This window comes from Sesamum indicum, linkage group LG7, assembly GCF_026168435.1.
Source record: "Sesamum indicum cultivar Baizhima isolate 11 linkage group LG7, ASM2616843v1, whole genome shotgun sequence".
Lineage (NCBI taxonomy): Eukaryota > Viridiplantae > Streptophyta > Magnoliopsida > Lamiales > Pedaliaceae > Sesamum > Sesamum indicum.
This window is the reverse complement of record NC_142663.1, coordinates 9048064-9066715: the sequence shown is the minus strand read 5'-3', so window position 1 is coordinate 9066715 and position 18652 is coordinate 9048064. Positions and strand designations below refer to the sequence as shown.

Sequence of the window (18652 nt, the reverse complement as noted above, 5' to 3'; positions counted from 1 at the left end):
GATAATTTATTTTTATATAATTTTTTTAATTTTTTCATCCATCCCGTCCAATTTCTTTTACAAAATTTTAATTTTTTAAAACAAAAAAGATACAATAAGGGTAAAGTTGATACTGTTCTACCTTCATTCAAAAATTACATAATTTTATCAAAAATGGAACATTTGTACTTTTTCAAAAAATGAGAGGATATTCGCAATTATACCAAATTTTAAAAAAATTGTTGTAATTTACCTTTAAAATTATAATCATGTATTTTATCAACACAAATCGCATTCCTAAGTTTAAACTATTGTGGATATTGTGCGATTTATATTTATAATTTTTTATTTTTTCAAATAATTTCATATATAAAATATTAATATGATAGTTATAAAATTTCATATAGTAATGAATAAATAAAGCTCAAGAAATTACAAAAATTACATTGAAGGAAAGTTACGACACTTGTCATTGTAACAAAATCATAATTGCTCCCTATGTACAGGTTTCAATAGAGGATCATGGCTCCAATATAATACCTCATTAGCTCTTGGGAACGTCCATCTCATTTATACGACCAGACTAGGAACCAATCCACATTCATGTTGCTAAAACTCTAAAATATTTATGGGAGTATAAGATATTTCTCGACTTCTTCCATCACAATAACCTCAAATGACCTTTTTATATAGATGAAAAAATAAAATCTTTATATGAAATAATGAACCATTGAAATATATTATAAATTAAAAGTAACTATAATTATAAAATCAAATCATAATTAAAATGATATGGATAATTAAAAGAATATTAAAAATCCAACGGTCATATAATGAATATTATAATAAACTGATAAAAAAATAAAATTAGTAAAAATCATAAAATAATTAAATACTAATAAAATAAAAAAATTAAAATTTTTATTTAATTTTTTTAACGATTTAACACTACTAAATACAGTTTAATTATTTAAAAAGTTATACTATTTATTTATCGTTACAAAGATACTTCTTTTGAGAAAAATAGGATTATATAATAATATAAATTTTTCTTTATTATATAGAAAAAGGACACACATAAAACTTAGCAGCTATGATTTCATTCTCCTCAACCCATCCTACTTCCGCCGCTCAACCGCCCACAACCTCCGCCTCCGCCTCCGCCTCCTCTGCCGCCGGAACGTCGAGGCTTTTCGATCACCATGTCAGCAAATTATCCTCCTTGTCGTTGCCGCAGTTCCACCAATATTCCGGCCGCTACCGCCGTGGCCTTCGGGTGCGTGCAATCGACGCCGCACAGCCTTACGACTGCGAAGCTCACCTCATGAATCGCTTCACTCAGTCCACCAAGCTGAAAATCGCAATAATTGGGTTCGGAAACTTCGGTCAATTCCTCGCCAAGGCGTTCATCCGCCGAGGGCACACTGTATACGCGCATTCACGATCCAATTATCTCTCGGTTGCGCAATCCATGGGTGCTGCCTTCTTCTCCGATCTCCACGACCTCTGCGAGCAGCATCCAGACGTCATCCTCATCTGTACATCTATTATTTCGACAGAATCCGTGCTCAAGTCGTTGCCCCTCCAGCGTCTCAGGCGGAATACTCTTTTTGTTGATGTTCTGTCTGTCAAAGAATTTCCTAAGAATATTTTTCTCCAAGTTCTTCCCCCTTATTTTGATATTCTGTGTACACACCCGATGTTTGGACCCGAGAGTGGGAAGCACAGTTGGCAGAATTTGCCATTTGTGTTCGAAAAGGTGAGGATTGGAAATGAGGAATCAAGGCTTTCGAGGGTTGAGAATTTCTTGGATATATTTAAGAAGGAAGGGTGTAGGATGGTGGAGATGACCTGCGCCGAGCACGATAAGTATGCTGCCGGAACGCAATTCATCACCCACACTATGGGGAGGATTCTTGAGAAGCTTCAATTGGATAGTACTCCGATTAATACAAAAGGGTATGAGACTTTGTTGGACTTGGTGGACAATACTGCAAGCGATAGTTTTGATTTGTATTATGGGCTTTTTATGTACAATAAGAACGCTATGGAGCAGCTGGAGAGGTTGGATTTGGCATTCGAGGCACTGAAGAAAGAGTTATTTGGACATTTGCACGAGATTTTGAGGAAGCAGTTGTTTGGGAAGGCGGAGGAGGGGGGCCTGAGGGGGCCGCTCCTGGGGAAGTTGCCCAAGAATGGGGCTCCATTGTTGCCGCCTGGAACGCCACAAGTGGAGAATGTGGGCGAAGACGGGAATTAGGATGGTTTCACTTCTATTAGGTACCTCAGTCTTGCAATGGCTATTTCTAGATTGAAATGATTCCTTGTTAGGATTAATTGGAGTGCAAATGATGAAATAACTTGATGAGTGGATTGCATATGTAGAATCTTTGTATAGCTTTCACATAGATCATCTGAATAATCGATTTAAACAATGGTTGTTGTGCCTTTCCTTTTCCTCATAAGAACACCAACAGATTGAAGTGATAAAATTCGAAGTTCCTAGAAAATTAAAATTATGCATTCTACGAAAACGAAGCACCAAGTTGTTTTCTCTTGTTAGTTAGATCCATAAGCGTCAAGCCACTTTACTGCTGAAGATATTAGATGAATCTAAGCTTAATTTGTTGTATTCCTGCATGGAAATATGTCTTAAACCTGACATCGACATACACAAGGGAAGGGCGACAGTGATGTTTCATGGATGAGCAAGCTCGACGGTAAAAGGCTGCGGATCAGTTGAGCTTACTAGGAATTTTTGAAGCAGCTAAAAATTTGAAGGAAATACTTTTACTAGATTGATGAAGCATGCTTAATCAAGAATGCAGTTTCCACAGCTTTATCTATGAAGAATGGAGAATCGAATGGTAAACTGTGAATCATATTTTTGTCCCTTAGGTTTTCCATTAGTAACAGAACTTGTAACATAGTTAGAACTATTTCAGATGTCTAAATCTCCATAGTTAAACAAAAGCAACAGCATTCCTCAGCAACGAAAAATGGTGATGAATTATCTTACAGAGGGTTAGAGACTCTTCTATCGTATCAGTATACACAATGTGAATATTGTGTATTCATATTGTTTTGTAAAATGCTGTGTTCATATTTCCTAATTGGTTTTCTTTTGATTCCTATCTGTTCTGCTCATAATTCCTGGTATGTTTGCTTCCCATAGTAACCCGTAATGATATTGGAGTGTGTTATTGACTTGGAAAAGTCTCACACAAGTGAGTTTAGCTTCTATTTCCTGGTTTTGCCTGAAGCTTCTAGGAGAAGAGAAGTCATTCTGCATCACAGAAGTCCTGTTTATAATTTGATGACCACAGGAGTGATCTATGACTAGAAAAGATTAAGTTTAAGCCCTTACATAGCCTCCAACATTGTTTGGACAGTGCTTAGGTTTCAGCTAAACAGGAAAGAGATCAACTCCCACTATTGGTAGGTTTGAGTTGATTTTGGAGAGATATGGAATCACAACATAGAGCCATCATTGAACTGTTATTATTTCCTAGTTATTAGATATTGAGGATAATTAGCAAGTTTTATCGATTTTCGTCTTACTAAGGATAGCTCAATTTCGTGATAACATGTCTTTGTCCACATTTAAGGTTAATTTACTTTTCTACTTCATGAATCATATGCTTGATTCATCCAGTCCAACAAGAAATACCGTTGGACGTCTTTTGGGAACTGCTTGGTTGACATAATTCCATCTACATCAGGTATGTCGTAGTGCATGATTAGAGTTCTTGCTTCTTTCATCTCAGGAATATTAGATGAAGTTTGGCTGCATAGCAGGCAGTGCAGGTATGAAGGTTCTGCATCAAATCAACCAATATGACACAGTAGAAAACTTGTATCAAATTCGCACAGAAGTTTGTTAATTACAACCCATGAACCATTGTCTCTGGTGGTTGAGCTTCTGAAGAAGTCTCTTTCCCTAAAGTTGTTTTTGAGGATGCTGTTGTGAGGCACCAGAGGAGTAATAGTGTAGTGAAATTGCATGACCTTATATAGGATAGTTCTAAACTTATATGGTTGATAATTATTCATACTATCATGAACTTGAAAAATTACTTTGACATTAAGAGTAAATTACATCTACGTTCTCTAATATTTGATATAATTACAAATATTTTCTTATTGTTTGGTAGATTATAAATATTTTTCTAATTCTAACGTCCATGTAACAATGGGCTCACTCCATTAGCCTCCATTAGGTTTCCATCCTATTTCTGTGACGAACTGATCAAATGCTCTTTTGAACCATGAAATATAATTTTATACATTATTTAAATTTTTTTAAATTAGTTTATAGATTAATATGCTATATGGACTATATATTTTGCCCATTCTCAAATTTTCTTTTATATTTTTCAAATAAAAAAATCGAAACGGTAAAATAGTAATGTTGACTTCATTGTTTAGGGGTTACATAATTATTTTTTATTTAAGAAAATTATTTATTATTTTTGTAAATAATGAGACGGTATTCATAATTATATCAAATTTTAGCGAAATTAGTTGTAATTACCCTAAAAATAAATGTCTGATATGTTTTGCGACGTGTAATTTGAAAAATCATACGTACAATATTCTGGTAGAGAATTTGCCCCATGAGAAGAAACTTTGATCATGATATGTTTTTCAATTTGATACATTTTTATTAGTGTATCTCATTCTGCATTAATTAAAAAAAGTTTCAAACTGGTTCCATAAACACTAACGGATCTGTTATGTTTTTATCCATTTTTTCTGGTGAATTAAAAAATTTTTCATGAGAAATTTTTATGCCATATATCCACTTGTCATATGTTATATATAATTCCGGATCTTCTGTATTTTGTAATTTAATTTTTGGAAAAAATGCAACCAACCCCGTTGTGATGTTATAAATGAACAAATTACCCCGTTATAAAAAAACAAATAGCGATTTATTTCTTTGTATTTTTTAAAATACAACAATTTACCTCCCTATATTTTTTAAAATGAAGCAATTTACCTCCTTGTATAAGGACGTAAATTGCTTCATTTTAAAAAATATAGGGGATAAATTGCTATATTTTTTTTAAGAAGGATAATGCACTTATTTTCAATATCACATGGGATAAATTGCTATTCACCCTTTAATTTTCATAATGTGCTACTTGTCTATGATTAATTTCAAATAATCTAAACACCTAGGCCCATTTATTTATTTACTTATTTATGTTTGTATGAGATAATATGGTAATAGGATAATTAATAATTTGATGAAAAATAGGATTTGATAAGGATTAAATATTTCATGTTTCCTTGTTTTGATTGCCAAATTAAGGGATACTTATGGAGCGTTTCATTTTATTTCTATAAGTCAATTTGATTTGGAAAAGTTATTTTTTAGTTGATTAAGTATGTCTACTATTAATTTTAGTATGATAATTATGTTCATTTTTTTTTATTCAATAACCTAAAAAAATGATTAAATAGGTTCTTTAAAGTCGTTTTTTTTATAGCGAAAAATATAACGTGGCATGCCAAGTGAATATATTTTGATAATTTTTAAGTTTATGTGGCAATCTTTTATGTGAAAAACATGTTGGACATAGTTTGACTTATTTCATAATAGTGAGAATCTAGGGTTTATTCTTATTGTGAGGGAACATTTGTAACCTTAGTGGGGTATTCCTTTGAATTTTGATGCTTTCATTATGTATATATATTAGTGAACACAAAACTGCATCAATGTTATGTCATACTTGATGTTTCACATAATATATACTTACAATCATACTATAAACTTTTACTCCTTATTAAAATATATTAGTTTTCAATTTTCATTAAGGATAAATAACCCAAAAATAAAAATATGACAGAAACCGTCAATAAGAAAACAAAAACATAATATAAAGTGACTATTTTGCCCTTGAAAGTACATTCGAAGGAATTATCCCCATAACAATGTATCAAGAGGAATGTTGTGCAAAAAGAAATACTAACTTAAATCGAGTTTGGTTTAAACATTAACCAATTACATAGCAAATGTAATACATTTTTCATGTGATTTGTGTACAATTTAAGAAGAGTCATCAATGACATGTCACATATACCACATTTTGTATGATTTGTTGTATTTGATCGAGCCTGATTATATAAAACTTTTTTATTGTACATATATACAAATTTGAGTTCTTAAATGTGAACAAATCGTCACTCTATGAATCTAACATCCCTTGTTTGATGTGACACTAACTCCTTGTTAACAACTTAATTATAAACTTAGGAACTAAAGTGAAGAAAAAAAATCTAAATTGATCATTTTACTCTCAATTATAATATAGTCAGAGGGATTAATATGAGATAAAGCTAAAGTTTAGGGATGTTAACGTCATTAAATGAATTTGAGAAACTAAAATTATTTTTGAAAACTTAAGGGATCAACTATAATTAATATTTAATTCTAACAAAGAAGAAAAATATATGGTATTTCTAATTCCTCTAAACTACTTATAAGATGAATGATATATCTAACTAAAAGATAAATAGGCAAATAATATTTTAACAAGCTTAATTTGCTAGGAAAGATCTTACATATTTATAAACAAAAGGGTTAATTACATTTTCCCGTCCGAACTATGATCGTTTTTCCACTTTAACATCTAAACTTTTTTTTTGTGTCAACTATGCCTGTTTTCATACAAAATTTACACTTTGTCATTTATAAATATGTTTCAACCAAGTTTTTTGTCGAAAAAATCACATGCAATGTACATGTGATGTTTAAGCTTATGTAATGTGATATTTTTCACATATGTTTTTCCGCCAAAAAAATCAACAAAAAGATGATCATATATTACAAAGTACAAATTTCACAAATTTGAAATGGTAAGTTGACACAAAAAAAAGTTTTGATGGTGAAGTATGAAAACAGGCATAGTTCCAATAACAAAACGTAATTTATCCTAAACAAAATGATTTATTAGAGTACAGTAAAATTTAAAATAAATAGCACATGAGTAAAATGTATATATTAATCCAAACTTCAAGATATAAAAATATAATGTTGAATAAAATTCTCTATTTTATTAAATTAAAGGTGTTGTTGAAAAATTTAAATCATCAAGTGGCTCTAAAGACTAATTGATTTTATTTTAATATTCACATTAGATAATTATTTTTAGATTGTAATTTTTCTCATAATATAACGAATGTACCATTTTGACAATATAATAATAAGTGCAATTTATAATTACATAAAAAATACGTGATAATGTTTTGAGTGTTTATTTTTATTATGAGAAAACATTCGCACTTTTATCGGAGTATATAATCAGATTGTATATATTATTAATTGTGTATTAATAAAATTTCTTGTAAAAATAATTCAAAAACAAGGATGTTTGCTTAAATTTTTTTATTTACTATTGAATTTTTTAATATTATTATTTTTATTGTTATATTAATTAGTTTAATACAAGATAATGAAATACAATCATTAGTGAATATGAAATACAAAATTTTAATTTTGGGGTATAGCTTTTTATTTATTATATAGTATCATTTAAATTTAGAAAGTGAATTACAATTAAATAATAGACGTAAATAATTTTCTTGTCAATTAAAACAATTATTATCAATTTGTTTTCAAAATATAATTATATAATACTAATACTTCAACAAGAACAACACAAATAATATCATAAATATAATATTTTTTTACGACTAACAAATAATATATTTATCCCGAAAGTTATATTTATACACGTGCATTACACGTCATGCTTCCTAGTAAATATAAAACTAGTGACACCATCAAATCGTCACTTCATTTGGATAACAACCCCCGAACCAAAGACAGCTCTTGCAGAAATTCTTGGTCGTGAATTCTTGCATCAACAAGTTGTGTGTTTGAGTTCCTACCAAGTCATTTGGCCATGGAGAGTATAATGTAAGCAAGTCTTTCAAGGAAGAAATCTAAAGTCTTCGTTTCTTTTTCCTTAGCTGAATATGTCAAAGATGAACTACTCCGCTGCTGCCAACCGCATGTCAGTACTGTTTTCTATTAGACAATGCATTTCTGTGTCAACTTGTAGTTAGTTTTTGCATAGGAGTATGTAAACTCAACGCGGAAGAATTGTTCTTGATGGCAGATGCAGTGCAAAATGTCAACGGATTATACTTTCCACGGCGTATCGTTACCCGTACATACGTTGTTTTGGGTAGATGTATATATATATATATAACCATTTGATGTTATAGTTTATCGAACACATAATTCAGACAGAGTTTCCCAGTTTCTGCCATGTTGACTTTCTCTTGCTGGAAAGCTAAGCTTATATAGACAGCATAAGTATGCACTAATGTAATTCAATGTTCACATCATAGGTTGAATTCGACAGCGAAATTATGTACTCAAGAATTTTGGGCAAGTGCATTTCTTTTTCCGTTTTGTAGTTGATCACGTAAACTTTTTCGTTGCTTTTGTAATCGTCTTCACGGCCTTTGTTTTATCTGCTTTCTCTTCCCTGTCACCAAACTGCTCGAAAGTCAATGACTTATACGCAAGCTTTCTCTTGATGCAGCGGTGGTGTGGGCGGACATATTAGCAGGGTATGCTCTGTGGATGCTGATGATATACTTAACTGATGTGTGGAAGCTTAAGCTGACACATGCTGCTGGAATTGTCAATGTGTTTCTGGGGTTGGTCGGAGTGATCCCTTTTGTGCTCCAGTTCATTGTGGACAGTTTTCTTGGCAATTTCTGGATTCTCCTTGCTTCCTCTCTCTCCTATTGCGCAGTAACTCTCTCACTAAATTTCTTCCTTAGATAGTTATGGTTTTCGTTTCCTAAGAATCGCTGCTTGATTGATCTCAATTCAATAGGTTGATATAGATCATTTGCCTGGTTCTTGAATCCAGGGAATGGGAATTCTTACAATGTCAACTCCGCCCGTCCTAGCAGACGCCCTTCGTACGTGCAACGCCAATGTGCCTGAATGCATCAGCAACACCCACCGTATGCTCTTTTTTGCTGCAGTAGTTCTAATAGCAGTCGGGATATCAGGTCATTCTGTTTGTCTTGGGAGTTTCCTGATTGAGCAATCTGTGGAGGTAGGAATCATTGATTTCAGCGGACGGTCACTTTTGACCATGTTTGCTGGAAACTGGCCGACATTCGTTTTCACCGTTATAGTAGCTTTTGCACTTCCTTACATAAAGCCCTGGTCGCTCCGATTTGGAATTCCAGCAATTTTCATGGTTTTGGCAACTCTAGTGTTCTTGAGCAGGTCGTGCTCTTACTCACGTGATAGACCCGAGGGTAGCCCTTTGACGATCCTCCTCAAGGTATTTTCTGCTGCAGCCTTCAAGTTATTTGTTCCGCGACCTCCAAATTTAAGTCAGTTCCACGGTGTGCCCGAGTACTCCGTCTTAGTACACGAAATTCCTCCCCTTCGTTGCTGCAGGTCTTGACTCTCTATCCCTCATATTTCCCACGTAAACAAGCATATTCTTGCATATAAAAGTAGATGGAGTTGTTAACGAAAGACTATTAGGACCTTTTGAAAATCACCTCACTGTCCAACTTTTTTCAAACCTCAGGTGCTTAGAGAAGGCTGCAATAATATTGCCAGATCAAACTCTAGAGCAACAAGTGCAGAATCAATGGAAACTCAGCTCGCTCACTCAAGTCCGTAATGCTCAATACATAATATTCATGATTCCGTTAGCAATGGCCTTCGCTCTATGGGGCCTGATATCATCTCTTTCCTATACTTACTTTGTTGAGCAAGCGAAAACTATGAATCGCAAGGTAGGAAGCCTTACCGTACCTATTACAATCCTCCTCTGGTCCTGGGCTCAAGGAAGACGACTATTTCCCCGACTTATATGTTCCTTATGGTACGCTCCCGTAACAGGCATTACAATGTCAATGATACTTGGCGTGGTGTGTTGCATTACTGCTGGCAGTGTTGAGTCCCGGAGACTTGACATGGTTAAAAAACATGATTTACTGCATAAACCTGATGCAGAAGTCCCGATGAGTGTTTTCTGGCTCGTTCCACAGTTTGTGCTTCTTGGTGCAGTAGACGGCCTTTTGGAGTTCAGCACAGCTGCTATTCTCCTGAACAAATTTGTTTTCTCTTGGTGGAAATTCATGCTCACTTTTATCAATCTGGTGCATGGTTTGGGATGTTTCGGGAGCGTCCTGATTGTGTACATTGCTGGAGGGCTGAGCGATGGAGAGGGACACTCAGGCTGGTTTCAGGACAGCCTGAACGAAAGTCGACTCGACAAGTACTATTGGATGCTGGCATGGTTGATAGCCTGTAATGTTGTCCCATACTGGATGTTGACATGCTGGTATTCTTATATGAATCAGAAAGAACAAATTGATCCTGGAGAGACTCAACCTTTTTGTTGCTGCTGCTGTTAGGCAATCTCCCATTTTTGTGATTGCATTCTGTAAATCAAGGATAAGTCTTTTGTATCATCTATAATTGGTTTCCATCAATAAGAATGTGGACCTTCCAGCAAGTATAGAGAGTTGTGTGACTTTCTTTTACCGTCAATTTGGGTCAACACCAACATTAAGAGACGAAAGCTAGGGGCGCGAATGTAATTAGAATCATTAGATATCCCAATAGTCTTAGCTATAGACAATGGATACTAGACTTTGTGCATATCGGCCCTAAAATTGCTATAGCTAACACCTTAAGTATGCCTCTAGGCAGAGTCCACAGTATCAAGATGAAATCACTTTCCAAGGTATTGGAGTTCTTGAAAGAGCTGCAAAAACAACCTTTGATTATGTAGTAATTGTACACAAGTACAGGTTGGAGAAAGAGATGAAGATGTGTTTCTTGAGGCAAAATAAGGAGAGGCCTAATTCTAGTATGTGTAGGTGTGTCATTTTGGCCTCTCTCTCCTCACCTTTTAGACATAGTCTTATTTACATGGGTTTTGGGCTTTTGGATTAAAATCCAAATTTTGCAAGGCTAAAAAATATGAACTATGTGCTTCTATCAAATAGGACCAAATTTAAGTAGTTCAATTATTTAATTTTTATGGATTAGTTGTATTTTAATAATTACAATAATTTTATACATGAATAAATTGAGTTAACACCCTTAATATAATTAGTACTCTTTGCCCCTAGTTTATTCCTAGGTTAATGATGGGTTTTAAATAGATAAAATCTATGGTTTCATTCTTTAAATTCATTATTGATTTAGTTGCAATAAAAATCATTAACTACTTCCACATTTTATAACCTTTTCCACATTTTTTATAAGAAAAAAATTCCAAACATATTTAGTATGTTTTAGTTGAACTTAATTAAATTTTATTGCATCATGGTTCTATATGGGCTGGTGATGAATTTTAAACTAATCAAATTCATGATTTTGAATAAATCTAAAAATGTGTTTTTTATTTTTTAGGAATAAATCAGCAATCTATATCTGTATTTAGGGGTGGCAATATGGGTAGAAACCCATAGTTTCAACCCAACTAGTTTTGGATTGGGTTGTGTTTAATATTTTTTAATATAAGTTCAAAATGATTTTGGTTAAATAAATTTAAATAGATTTTGTGTCCTATATGGGTTCAAATGGGTCACAAATGTGTTTTTCATGTCTAATTTTCTATTAGTTTAAAGTAATTTTAGTAATATAATAGAATTGATAAAATATATTAGTATAAATTACAATCATGAGTTTATTGTGGGTCCTATATGGGTTGGTGATAGATTTTAAGACCCATCAGGCCATCACCAACCCATAAACATTACTAATCCACTTAAAATTCATCACCAATTCATATAGAAACCATCATCAGCAGTTGGGGACTTTTGATACCACCCTTATCATGAAATCCTAAATTTGATAATTCTATTAGGTTCTATTTGTTTATAGTAGGGGTGGCAAATGGACGGGTTGGGTCCAAAAAGGATTGAGTTTAAAATGAGTCTAAATGAACAGGTTCAAAATGAGTTAGGTCGGGTTAGTATAAATTATTTTATTAATTTGAATCTAAATATTCCAAAATTGCACATAATGGGAAGAAAAAAGAATAATATTTGAACTATTAAAAAAGGTAATAACTATTTGTAATGCAATTTGACTAAACTTATATCATATGTCATTTCTGTCTAATGACCATGTACATTAAGATTCATTTGCTAAATCGTTAAAGTACAAAAATCTACTAAATATTTAACAAAATACTATATTTTATCAAAATAATTTATAACATTTTGAATGCTCATGTTGAATGAACACTAAATCATGCAATCAAGTTTTATATATTTGTTGAGACACAATTTTTATGTGTGTGTGAGAAAAAGAGGATAGTGTTTGTGAAAGAGAGATATGTGAGAGTGTGTATGTATGACGAAAGATGAGTTGTGAGAGTGTTTATTTACTTTGTGTGTGTGTGTGGGAGAGAGAGAGAGAGAAATGTGAGAGTGTGTGTATATGAAGCAAGAGGAGTTGTGAGAATATTTGTATATGTGAGAAAGAAAGAGATGTAAGAGAGTAAGTATATATGAGGAAAGAGGAAATGATGGATTGTTTTAGTTTTTTTATTATTTTAATTTATGGTAGATCGCATTAAGACCCATCATCAACCATATTCAATCCGTTATGAACTCATATTCAATCCATACAAAATATAATTTTATTTAAAACTCCAACTCATATCAACTTATTTTAAAATATAACCAACCCAATCCAACCCAAAACTAGTTAGGTTGGGTGAACCCATCGGTTTTAATCTATTTTGCCACCCCTAGTTTATAGTCATCTCATATACATATACACATAAATTAAGGGGGAAAAGAGAGCTTGGGGAAGCGAGTACTGACAGCGGATAGAATGGAAATGCACCGCCGCCAAGAGCCATGACGATACTAGCGTGGAACTGTTGGGGATTGGGGGTGGCCTCGACAATTTGAAAGCTCGGAGAATGGGTCGGACAGTTCTAGCTTCTGCTGTTGTTTATGTTAGAAACAAAATGTGGAAATAGCAGGTTTGAAAAGGTAAAAGATTGATTGAATATGTTCAGTGTAAGTGTTCCAACAGATGGTCGAGCAGGGTCTTTAGCTTTGTTGTGGAGGAAGTATATTATAGTCCAGTTGAGATCCTATTCGGTTAATCACATTGACGCTGTTGTGATTTCGGGAAAGCAGACAATAAATTGGAGGTTTACGGGTTTCTATGGGTAAACTGACACGGCAAAACGAAAAAGGGTATGGGATCGGCTCACTCAACTTAGTAGAGAATCGGGATACAACGTGGATATGTGCAGGGGATTATTATGAAATCTTACGCTCAAATGAGAAAACTAGGGCGAACAGATCTCAGTGCCAGATTGACGATTTTCGAAAGGTAAAATTGCAAAATTAGTCCTGCAACTACTGAACTGGCAATTTTAGTCCTATATGTTTTCATTTAGTGGCAATTTTGGTCCTTCCGACCAAAATTACCCAAAAATTAGCAGGACAAATTGGGGCTTAGGGTTCTGGTTGCCAAATTGATCTCAACTTAAACACGTGGCATCTTACGTGGATGCTGACTGGTAATTATGGTTGGAAGGACCAAAATTGCTATTAAATTAAAACATATAGGACTAAAATTGCCACTAAATTAAAATATAAAGAAAAAGTCAACCGATGATGAGGGCATGATGTGGATGTACCGTTGACGGAAACTGATTGGAGGGATGTCTGTGCCATGGGGAGCGAACACAAGGGTATTGGTCCGCCAGCAAGATGGTAGGTGGTGACGGAGATATGACGGAAAAATCAATGGTGGGGGCAGAGAAAAAATAGTGAAGATAAAAAGGAAGAGAACCAACCGAATAGTTGATGAAAATGGATGGGCTTGGGTGCAATCAACTCACCAGAGGATGGGGAGTTGAATAGCGGGTAGGTCGGACGGCGGTGAATTGAGAAGAGAAAGAAAATAAATCTAGTTTTTAGGATAAGACTATAATCAACAATTGGGGGCATGTTTGAACTCCGATTAAAACACATGCTATAGGGTTGGAATCAGCGTAGGATGACGAGTTTAGTGGTGGTACGCGTGGCCGAAGACGCGTCGGAAAAAAAATTCCGACGATCGGCTTGCTGGTGGTGGTGGTGGTGGATGATGGTTAACCTTTTTTTGTCACGCCAGCATCCACGTAAGATGCTACCTATGTAGTAATGTCTATTTATCGCTGAAACCCTATCCCCAATTTGATTTGTTAATTTTCGGCCACTTTTGGCCGGAAGGACCAAAATTGCTCAAATTTTAAACATAAAGGACTAAAATTGCCAGTTTCATAGCTACGGGATCAATTTTGCCACCCCCGAAACATACAGGACTAATTTTGCAATTTTGCCATTTTCGAAATACCCTATCACGCAGCGATTTGGTAGATTTGGGCTTCCAAGGGGCTCCTCAGACTTGATGTAATCGTAGACAACATCCGGATACTGTATGGGCTCGGTTAGATCGAGCATGTGGAAACTCGAACTAGATTCGCAACATATGAACACGAGTATAAAGTGTATAACAGTTCCTTATCCTAATCATGTAATGCTTCAAATTTGTTGGAACGAGGATAGAAGTTTTAATAGGGGTCGACGGAGAAAACAGTTCAGATTTAAGGCTAGATGATTATAGTCGGAGAAGTGCAGTCAGATTGTAGGACAACGGATCCTAATCTTAGACTGTAGCGTAAAATTCAAGAATTATTAGTGAGTTTGCTTAGGTGGGATAGGGATGTTTTTACTAAATTGGGGAGAAGGGTTAAAGTGTTAAAGGAACGTTTTTGTCCAATTACAATCAGTTTGCTTAGATACAATGGCCTATGATGAAATGGGGCGAATCCGATGGTCAATTGAGGAAATCCGGTGTTAGGAAGTGCTCTATTAGCAATAGAGAAATAAGACACATTGGTTGGCGGAGGGAGATGGGAATACTAAGTCTTCCACTCACACACGTCGTTTCGGACATCGAATAGTATAAAGCAAATTCAGGATGAAGCTGGCGAGTGGAAAGAAAATGATTCAGACATTCAGGGAGTTATACTTCATTATATTTGGAATATATTTGTTTTTTCTCATCCGATGGAGTCACAGTTAAATGAGGTTCTATCAGTCATTAAGCCTCAAGTCACCACAGAGATGAAAACCGTTTACGGCCACTGAGGTTAAGCAAGCTGTGTTCGGTATGTTTCCTTTAAAATTCCCCGACCCTAATGTCATGCCCCACTATTGTTCTGAAAACTCTAGCCTATTGTGGGGCATGATGTGTCTTGTTCTGTCCTTCGTGTCTTAAATGACATTGTTTTGTACCGTAAAATGAATAATACGCATGTGGTTCTTGTCCCCAAATGTGAGACACCGGAAACAGTGGTTCATCTCCATCCAATTAGTTTATGTAATGTGGTGATTAAAATAGCATTTAAGTATATAACTAGTCGTTTGAAGGGCTTACTTGATTATTTTATATCTCAAACTCAATCAGCATTTATTCCGGGTAGGCTCATATCTGATAACTTTTTATTATCGTTTGAAATTAATCACCATTTAAAAACTTCAACTCATTCTAAGAGAAGTTGTGCGACTGCTAAACTAGACATGAGCAAGGCATATGATAGGGTGGAGTGGTTATTTCTTAGGGGAGTGCTTCTTAGACTAGGCCTTTATCATAGATTCGTTAATCTTATTATGTTGCTGGTTACGACTGTCTATTATTCGTTTATGCTTAATAGTGAACCTTTTGGGTTTTTACAGCCGAAAAGAGGTATCCATCAGGGTGACCCGCTATCTCCATATTATTTATCTTTAGTGCAGAGGCGCTATCCCGATTGATGCAGGTGGTGGAGTGTTAAGGACGGCTGGCGGGAGTAGCGGTGGCAAAGAATGCACCCCAATATCACATTTGTTATTTGCTGATGATACGTTGGTGTTCTGTGAGGCACATGAATCCTAATTGGAAGAGATTCGGAGGATAGTGAGTAGTTATGAAGGAGCTTCGGAGCAGGTGATTAATTTTCACTAGTTTAGCATGGTGGTAGGGGGTCGAATGTCTGAGAGAAGGAAAGCTCAATTGGCAGACATTTTGAATGTACAGCTAGTTCCATGTCATGGTTGATACTTGGGTTTGCCATCGTCAAGTGGGAGGTCTAGAGGGGCACTATTCAAGGATAAATGAGACCGTATATGGAAGAGGGTATGTAGGTGGAATTCTAAATTACTCTCGCAGGAGGCAAAACACGTGTTGATTAAATTGGGCCTGCAATCACTACCCACCTACGCAATGTCCTGTTTCTAACCACAAGATTATCTTTTTCGCTTAAAAGTCGCTATCACTAATTTTTGGTGGCACTCGAGGGGGGATAAACGAACCCATTGGGTTGCCTAGCAATGCCGGCCTACATCTCAGGGGGGATTAGGTTTTCGAGATTTGAAAGAGTTTAATTGGGCTTTATTAGCCAAGCAAGGGTGGAGAGTATTGACCCAGTCGAATGCTTTGTTGAGTTGTGTACTGAAGGCTTGATATTTCGCTCAAGATTCATTTTGGGATGCCATGTTAGGTCGGCGGCCTTCACTAACTTGAAGGAGTGTACTGCACCTCAAGAGTTACTAGAGAAAGATTGTTAATGAATAGAGGAGCCAACGACACAAGAGGGGAGATGGAGGTGGCGGTTTCATAGACGGGATAGTTCACGGTATGTAGTGCGTACTTGCACGCTAGGCTTATGCGAGAGAGGGAGGTGGCTTCATCATCTGCAATGGATTTAAATTCTACAACCCAAAGGAGGAAGCTGTGGGCGCTGATTTAGGGCGCGAAGGTCTAATCAAGGGTGAGGTTATTTATGTGGCGATTATGTCTAGAAACTCTGCCCACTCTGGTTAAAATAGGGCGACGTGAACCAGGTATTGAAATGTGTTGCGGGGCTTGCGGTTTGCCAATAGAATCTACTAAACATATCTTCTTGGAATGTCCTTTTGCATAGCGGATGTGGGCTTTGTCTTGCATCCCGTGGAGAGTTATTTCGGCATGGAACGAAGGGGTGGCGGAGTGGGTGATTCAGCTCGTACAACAAGGATGCGAAATAGACAAATGGCACTTCTTTACCCTGTGTTGGACTATTTGCCAGAATAGATGTAAGCAACTTATGGAGGGAAGGATTCTGGATCCTATGAGTGTGTGGAGAGATGCTGAGGTGGAATTAGAAAATTATCATAGGGTTCTTAATAGAAGCAGAGTCTGCTTGTAATATCTTCTTTTCTTGAGTCAATGGTATGGGTTTGGTTATTGTGATTGGTAGGAATTTAAATAGGGCATATGAGTCTGTTATTTAGTGTGTTTGGTTATGCTGGTGAATGGTTTGAGACCTACGCGACTAGGTAAAACATGTCTAATCAGACTTATTAGTGTTTTGGTTTATTTTACGTATTAATGAATTTGATCGCTTTTAACTCAAATATATATATACATAAATTGAAGTATATCTTAATCTATTTCTTTTTATAATTGAAAACATTTTGCATTAGCTTAATATTTCCAAAAAGAGTATAAAAAAAGTTATTGATTCACGCGCAATGCGCCTCGTAGTTACTAGTATATATATAATTACTTAACCAAAAGGTTTCTATAATGGACTAACATTACCACATGGGCCAAATAGAAAAATACTGCACTCAATATGCACTTCAACCTAATATGCAGCAATACATGAAAGGGAAGCTAAAATCAAAAGCATTGGACCAAAGCACTACAATAGCAACTAACATTGCTCTTACTAGTCGTAGTAAAATATTTGAGATGTTTTCTTTTTTCCTTTCAACACAAAAGGAATATATCATATAAGTTTGTTGACATGATGTGCATTGAATTTTAATGTTTCTTTTATCAATATATCAAATAGGGTGAAAAGATAAGATATCAACGAATATAGGAAAAATTGTATTTTTGGTCCCTATATATAGTCATTCATTTGCTTTTGATCCCTAACGTGCATGTGCTATAGTTTTAGTCTCTAATCTTTATAAATTTTTACAGGTTTGGCCATTCTATTAAAATAGGTTTTAAGTCTGACGGAGTAGGAGAACATGGTCGTGTTTTAGTACATGGTTTGACAATATAAATAATATAATATTATTCAGCCTTTCCTTGTCTTGCCAACAAAGCCTGATTTCAATGGGCAAGAAGGTGCAAGATCTAGAAGAGCTACCTCCAATTCTCAGCCCTGAAACTCTGAAATTTGAATTGCATGACACTCCATACCTAGAGGAATGTTTAGAGCTTGAAACGTTCCAACTTTTTGAGAATTCTATATGGGTCATAAATTGATTTCTTGAATTCTAGAAGATTGAAGAGCCTGTTCGTTTGTAACTTTGTTTTCAATTTTTAGCTTTTGAAATAGTAATTAAAGTGAAAAATGTTTGTTTCGGTACATAGTCTCATTGAAAATGTATTGATTTGACACCATAGTTTAATATAAAACACAATTTTAAAAAAAAAATAAACATATTCTTCCAATGAAAACACAACAAAATAGGCCCAAAATTTATGAAAAAACTACAAGGGATGAAAGGTTGATGAAAGAACTGCCTAGAACTGATGAAAAAATTGCCCAAAAATTGATGAAAAAAATGCACAGAAACAGCACAAAAGACAGAAAATCTATTGAAACAT

The 18652-nt window shown here is 34.9% G+C and overlaps 2 protein-coding genes and 1 long non-coding RNA gene across 6 annotated transcripts; all 3 read left to right on the top strand.

Annotated features, from left to right (window-relative positions):
- Positions 1 to 1072: 1072 nt before the first annotated feature.
- Positions 1073 to 2144, top strand: LOC105166429 (arogenate dehydrogenase 2, chloroplastic). Its single transcript, XM_088882399.1, has 2 exons — positions 1073 to 2043; positions 2114 to 2144. The coding sequence occupies exons 1-2, from the start codon at positions 1073 to 1075 to the stop codon at positions 2142 to 2144; spliced, it is 1002 nt and encodes a 333-aa protein (XP_088738525.1).
- Positions 2033 to 10493, top strand: LOC105166502 (protein NRT1/ PTR FAMILY 5.5). 4 transcript variants are annotated; one of them, XM_088882424.1, is made up of 4 exons: positions 2033 to 2259; positions 8541 to 8755; positions 8877 to 9421; positions 9558 to 10493. In XM_088882424.1, exons 1-4 carry the CDS (start codon positions 2175 to 2177, stop codon positions 10390 to 10392), a joined length of 1680 nt encoding a protein of 559 aa, XP_088738550.1. In that variant the 5' UTR covers positions 2033 to 2174; the 3' UTR covers positions 10393 to 10493. The 4 variants fall into 4 exon arrangements, with proteins under 4 accessions (XP_088738550.1, XP_088738551.1, XP_088738552.1 ...); XM_088882425.1 differs by lacking the exon at positions 2033 to 2259 and adding an exon at positions 2663 to 2846; XM_088882426.1 differs by lacking the exon at positions 2033 to 2259 and adding an exon at positions 7885 to 7906.
- A 3888-nt stretch (positions 10494 to 14381) lies between these two features.
- LOC148787559 (uncharacterized) lies at positions 14382 to 17367 on the top strand. Its single transcript, XR_016066353.1, has 2 exons — positions 14382 to 15173; positions 15742 to 17367. It is a non-coding gene; the product is annotated as an uncharacterized LOC148787559 (long non-coding RNA).
- The last annotated feature ends 1285 nt before the right edge of the window (positions 17368 to 18652 follow it).